General features: G+C 35.3%; 1 protein-coding gene across 1 annotated transcript in view; it reads left to right on the forward strand.

The window, feature by feature from the left end:
• Positions 1-6,504, forward strand: part of LOC137643563 (uncharacterized) — a 10,409-nt gene extending 3,905 nt beyond the window's left edge. The window contains exons 3-5 of the mRNA XM_068376296.1: positions 2,450-2,847; positions 3,009-3,118; positions 6,306-6,504. Coding sequence (XP_068232397.1) covers positions 2,450-2,847; positions 3,009-3,098 — 488 coding nt within the window. The 3' untranslated portion in view covers positions 3,099-3,118; positions 6,306-6,504. The remainder of the gene's footprint in view (positions 1-2,449; positions 2,848-3,008; positions 3,119-6,305) is intronic.
• Positions 6,505-7,357: the final 853 nt, after the last annotated feature.

The following is a 7,357-nucleotide window of genomic DNA, read 5'->3' on the forward strand; positions in this document are numbered from 1 at the left end:
TATTTCTTTACGTCTCTATATTTACATATTTTGAAAATATTTATATCTTCGTTTATGAAGGATTAATTCTCTGACATGTTTTTATGATTGCTAAATTTCTAGCATTTTTGCTATTAATCATGTATAGTCAGTTTATCTAAATGAGCTCTGTCGAATAACGTATTATTATTATTATTATTATTATTATTATTATTATTATTATTATTATTATTATTATTATTATTTTTATTATTATTGTTATTATTGATACTAGCTAAGCTACAAGATACTATAAACCCAAGGGCTCCAACAGGGAAAATAGCACGCTGAGGAAAGGAAATAAGGAAACAGATCGAATAGAGTGCAACCTATAAGATTGTATTCATATTCCAGGCACTTAGTTTTCCTTCCTTATTCGGTAATTACCTATTTCATTGATTAACTTCATTGGGCAATCTACAGTGTTTTCAGTGAACACATGTCATCTTCATTCGGTACTCTATAGTATAGTATTGCAGGCTGTCCAATGAGGAAGCATTCTTGTCTACTTTCCTACACAAGACCAGAATAGTCTAGCAGTAAATAGTAACCATTTTTACCTTCGCCAACTTCGTTACGGCGAGATTATTTTTGTTATTATTATTATTATTATCATTATTATTATTATTATTATTATTATTATTATTATTATTATTATTATTATTATTATTATTATTATTATTATTATTATTATTATTATTATTATTATTTGGAAAAGCAGAAGGCTACAAGCCCAAGGGCTCCAACAGGGAAAAATAGCTCAAGAAGGGAAGGAAATGAGGAAAATAAACTATATGAGAAGTTATGAGCATTTAAAATAAAATATTCTAAGAACAGTAACACCATTAAAACAGATCTCCCCTATATAAACTATAAAAAGAGATTTATGTAAGCCTGCTCAACATAAAAACATTTTCTACAAGTTTGAACTTTTGGAGTTCAATCGATTCAACTACCCGATTAAGATCATTCCACAACTTAATCATAGCTGGAATTGAACATCAATTCTAGAATACTGTATAGTATTGAGCCTCATGATGGAGAAGGCGTGACTATTATAATTAACTGCATACCTAATATTACGAACAAGATGGTACCGTCCGGGAAGATCTGAATGTAAAAGATGCTCGGAAATATGAAAAATCTTATGCAACATGCATAAAGAACTAATTAAACGGCGTTTATTTGTTTGTGTCTGCCTGTGTGTTTGTGATTCGCATAACTCAAACACTATTTGACTGAATCTCATGAAATTTGGTAGAATGATTGGCCATGATCCAAGGACAATTTGATTAGATTTTGGGAGTGACTGAGTCGAAGGTCAAGGTAACGAAAAGGTCAGAAACGTCTTTTTGCTCTATCGCGGTATAGTTTCACCCGATTTGCATGAAAATAGTGCAAATATTCGTATAATTCGGTTGCCTACCTTATGATATACATGATCAAGGTCAAGGTCACAAAAAGGTGAAAAATTTCTTTTTGCTATATCAAGTGCAAATCTCATGAAATTTGTTGGAATGATTGTCATGATCGAAGAGCAATTTGATTAAAAAATGGGAGTTAATGGGTCAATGGTCAAGGTCACGAAAAGGTCAAAACGTTTTTATGCTATATCATGCCAAAATGTACATAATTCAATTGTCTATATTTTGATACACAAAATTTATACGAAGATATGCACTCTACCGAGTGCCCGTTCTAGTTTGATAGGCGTGTATTTGGTCTGTCTGTCCATTTTTGTGATTCGCATGTCTCAAAAACTATTTGACCGAATCTCATGAAATTTCGTGGGATTATTAGCCATGATCCAAGGACAATTGGATTAGATTTTGGGAATGATCAGGTCAAGGTCAAAAACGTATTTTGCTATATTGTAGCCAATATTTAACCGATTTACATGAAACTAATGCCAAAATGTGCATAATACAATTGCCTATCTTGTGATTTGAGAGTGACTGGGTCATAGGTCAAGGGTAAGGTAAAAAAAAAAAATTTCTTGCTATATAGTGGTAAAATTTTATCTGATTTGTATGTTCAAAATTCAATTGCCTGTGTTGTGATAGACAACATGATCAAGGTCACGGATAGCAAAAAGGTCTTGCTATATCGTTGTCAAATCTCATGAAATTTGGGGAGATGATTGATCATGATCCATGGACAGTTTGATGAGATTTTGGGAGTAATTGGGTCAGTGGTCCAGGTCAAGGTCACAGAAAGGTCAAAAAGTCTTTTGGCTATATCAATATCTATCCGATTTGCATTAAACTAGCGCCAATGTGAGCATAATTCTATTGCCTATCTAGTTATGTGGCATCGGTAAAGGATTGCACTCTACCGAGTACCCATTCTAGTTAATGTTTAGTTTTTAAGGTATCATATTATCATAACTTTCTATTAACCTTCTGAATATGATTGAATATTTTCTTTGTAGATGACTGTAATCCTGAAATCGAGGATGATTGGTACCTGGTTGATATAGACATCGAAGAATTTCCACCTCATGGACCACAATGCTCAAGCCCCCTGGATTCTTGTAAGACCAAAGAAGAGGACAACTTCATTCTTAGTTATGTCTCTGTTCTTCGTGGGAGCGAAGAAGCGGAGATCCAGAATGAGCGAAGCGTCGGAACAAACCCTTTGAATCCTATTAAGGAAGACGTAGGACTGACAAAGGGTATTGACAATACTCGCAGTGCCTCTTGGAATCCTACATCTTTTAAGTTCATCCAAGACGATGCTTCTATTGATTGGGATGAATGCGCCTTTCATGAAATTAGTCTCGCTGATGTTACTCCAAAACTCGATAAACATGTTGATGTATACATCATGGTAATCACTGTACATTATCTATATTTCTAAGCACTTTTTCGTCTAATACCTGTAGAACACTCGTGTCGAATGAATGTAAAGGTTAATCAAAAACAATTTGGAACTCAGTTATTAATCCCAAGTGTCTATTCTATTTTAATATATCTCTTTTTTATCATCAGGATCATTATAAGAAGGCAAGAAAGTGTGACCTTTTCAGTGGCAGGTTCAGCAAAAGGATTCGGAAGCAACAACGTCCTGATTGGATATGAGCATAAAGAACTTCAGCCAGGTATGAAGTATCATAGAATTATATTTTTTAGCAATAACCAAGGGTAATTCTATATTGATGGAATGAGTATTTCATAGATTAGTCTATTGCAGAGCATAGATACGAAGCTAAGCTGAGAGAAGCATGAATGGAAAGGTTGGTGCATGTTGAGGAGGTAAAGAAGAAAGTTAAGATGTTGAAGAAGGGATAAAACCAGAGGTTGATGAGCTTACAAGGAAGATGCTGTGGTAAAATGGTAGCAATAGTGTGATTGGACAGATGACAAGGATGCTCTAGTACGGTGGTGATAGTACGATGAAGGAGCTGACAAGGACGCTGTGGTACGGTGGTGATTGTGTGATCGAGCAGCTGACAAGAACACTGTGGTACAGTGGTGTTTGTGTGATCAAGCAGCTGACAAGAATGCTCTAGTACGGTGGTGATAGTGCAATCGAGAAGCTGACAAGGACACTGTGGTACGGTGGTGATAATGTAATCGAGCAGCTGACAAGGACACTGGTATGGAGGTGATAGTCTGATCGAGCAGCTGACAAGGACACTGTGGTACGGTGGTGATATTGTGATGAAGCAGATGACAAGGACACTGTGGTACAGTGGTGATAGTGTGATCAAGCTGCTGACAAGGACACTGTGGTACGGTGGTGATAGTGTGATCAAGCAGCTGACAAGGACACTGTGGTACAGTGGTGTTTGTGTGATCGAGCAGCTGACAAGAATGCTGTGGTGCGGTGGGGATAATGTGATCGAGCAGCTGACAAGGACACTGGCACGGTGAAGATAGTGTGATCGAGCAGCTGACAAGGAAGCTGTGGTACGGTGGTGATAGTGGAATCGAGCACCTGACAAGGCCGCTGTGATACGGTGGTGATAGTGTGATCGAGCAGCTGACAAGAACGCTGTGGTACGGTGGAGATAGTGCGATCAAGCAGCTGACAAGGACGCTGTGGTATGATGGTGATAGTGTGATCGAGCAGCTGACAAGGATTATGCGTTACGGTGGTGATAGGGTGATCGGGCAACTGACAAGGATATGTAAGGTTATGTCTAGTAATGGAAAGGTTCTAATAGGATGGGTGAGAAGAGTAGTCATTCTATTGTATCAACGTGAAGGTAAAAAAGTATGGTCAAGAATTATAGGGCCGTAACACAACTTATCATACCAAAGTAAGTATACTGTATGGTATACTTTTGATCGAGTATGTACAACAGGCGACATAGGGTCTGATGTGGAAAGAGCAGTGAAGTTGAGAGGTTGGTGAAGCTGGTTATATACAGTTTTTGTTATTTGTTAAGTACTAATTATATCTTGATAACTGAATTTAAAGGGAAAATATCACATCTCTGGAGCTTTGAAAAATATATGCAAGAATAAATGAAAGCAAAATGAACTTTACCGGGAATATATGATAAAGAATAATTAATGAAATTGTTTTTAAGTTTATCAAGATTTAGGCATAAGAGTGATGTGGTTGCTGTGAAAATTGATCAAAGACAAAGGCGTCTTGTGTCTCCATAGCTGCTCAGCATCTTTTTGGAGAGATTTGAGATGTCAAAGGAAGGACCGAAGTTTGTGTACAGTATTGTTATAATAAGTGTAGTGTGAATGAAGTGTGGAGTGGTTGATGACTGTAGATGCTTTTGTGTTGATTGAGGACAATGAACAGAACTTCCATAAACCAGACAAAGAGTTTGAATGTTTGCAAGAGGAGAAAATTGAAAGAAAATAGAAATCAGGAAGATGATGCAACTAAGGTTTATAAGGATGGTCGAAAGGAAATGGAAACAGTTATTATTATTATTATTATTATTATTATTATTATTATTATTATTATTATTATTATTATTACTTGCTAAGCTATAACCCTAGTAGGGAAAGCAAGATTCTATAAGCCCAAAGGCTCCAACAAGGAAAATACCCGATTGAAGAAAGGAAAGAAGGAAAACTACAAGAAGTTTAAGAACAATGCTAACATTAAAATAAATGTTTCATATATAAACTATAAAAACTTGAAAATAACAAGAGGATAAACACTTCAAAATAAAAAGAGGAAGAGAAACAAAATAGATAAGTGTCCCCGAGAATACCCTCAAGTTAGAGAACTCTAACCCAAGGCAGAGGATATGACATTACCCAAGACTAGAGAACAATGGTTTGATTTTGGAGTGTCCTTCTCCTAGAAGTGCTGCTTACCATAGCTAAAGAGTCTGTTTTACCCTTACCAAGAGGAAAGTAGCCACTGAACAATTACAGTGCAGTAGTTAAACCTCTTGAGAGAAGAGGAATTGTTTGGTAATTTCAGTGTTGTCAAGTGTATAAGGAAAGAGGAGAATGTGTTAAGAATAGGTCAGACTATTCTGTGTATGGGAAGGCAAAGATGAAATGAGCCGTAACCAGAGAGAGGAATCTAATGTTGTACTGTCTGGCCAGTCAAAGAACCAGTTATCTCTCTAGCGGTAGTATCTCAACGGGTGGCTGATGCCTTTGCCAACCTATTACCAAGTATTGTAAGTGAATATAATTGATGATAGGGAAATATGGGGAGAAATAACACAAAGAATAAGTGAATATTTAGGAGAACATTTTTTTATTTACTCTTAAATACCCATTCGAATGTTTCTATTTCCCAGTATCCATAATGAAGATTGTTATGATTTTAGGGTTTTTTTTTTCATGTCTCTTTCAATTTCTCTTCTTACTCAGCTCCATTTTTCCCTCTCAACAAATTACTTGGCCCTCACTATACGTACTTAGGGGTTTTGGTGGCCTATTGGAAATACCCCTGCCTGGCGATCGCCGGACTAGGGTTCAAGTCCGGCTCAAGATCTACAGTTTCTTATAGTGTCTGCAAACTCGCCATACTTGTGAGCTAAAGATGGGAGTTTGTGGGGAGCCTATATGTCAACTGCTGAGTCATCAGCAGCCATAGCTTGGCCCTCCCTTGATCTAATTTGGGTGGTGCACACCATCTTCACTCTCTAAAGTTCTAAACCCACACAGTATTTTCATTTCGAATACTTTTCCCTTACTTCCAGATTTTCAAAAGCATACCATACACCCTTCCGGTATACTAAGTATTACGATGCACTTAAAATTCTTATTCACCTCTGTTACTTTTATGCAATAGACAAATGGAAATTTTGATTATATCAAGTATGTAATAGTTTCTTTTCCTTTCCCTTTCCATAGATCATCGGGGAAATCAGCCAGGTATAAGGGACGACTTCATTACAGTAGTAAGAGCAACAGTTATCTAATCAGAGTTATAGATTACTTATCATGTTATAAATGAGGAAAATTAAGAAAATGTTCCAATAAAAATGTTCATTAAAACTAAGAGCATTTTTATATACATAGTGAATTATATACATTTTTATTGCAAATAAATAAATTTTTTTATGAAGGTGCTAAATCGTAATCAGGATTTGAATTATGGAAATTCTATGGCCTACTGGATTTAATAAATAGTTAAGTTACGCATATGATTACTGAAATTAATTACACAGAGACAACAGAAATTGGTGTTTCTTAGAAATTATAAATGAATTGCCTAAGATCCCATAAGAAGTAATAAAATAAAGGTGATCTCTAGATTATTATTATTATTATTATTATTATTATTATTATTATTATTATTATTATTATTATTATTATTATTATTACTTGCTAAGCTACCACTCTAGTTGGAAAAGCAGGATGCTATAAGCCACAGGAGCTCCAACAGGGAAGCCCAATGAGAAAAGTGAACAAGGAAAAATAAAATTTTTAAGAAGAATATCATTAAAATAAATATCTCCTATATAAACTAAAAACTTTAACAAAACAAGAGGAAGAGATACAACACAGAACAACGTGACCGAGTGTACCCTCAAGCAAGAGAACTCTAGCCAGAAAGAGTTCTGGATTATGAAGGGATGGATAACCAGAAACTATCATTGCTAACATTAAACAAAATATCACAAGGCTTTTTTTATTTCAAGATTCAATTAGTTGCTTCAACAGAGAAAAGTTGTCTTTATCTGTATTTATGTGTATTAAGATGTTTTCTGAAATATTAATGTTAACATTGTTTACTATTACAGAGTCAGAGAAAAGTATATGTTTTTATCAAAGGATTTACAGGGTTGCTTTAGAGGAAATTTATATCGCCATCAAAGGCTTCTGGTAGAGAGTCTATTAATAAATACTCATATTAGATAGATTAATATTTGCATATAGGACTTCAGCTCTCTTAGGTCATT

The sequence above is a fragment of the Palaemon carinicauda genome, chromosome 7 (assembly GCF_036898095.1).
Source record: "Palaemon carinicauda isolate YSFRI2023 chromosome 7, ASM3689809v2, whole genome shotgun sequence".
In the NCBI taxonomy this organism is placed as follows: Eukaryota; Metazoa; Arthropoda; class Malacostraca; order Decapoda; family Palaemonidae; genus Palaemon; species Palaemon carinicauda.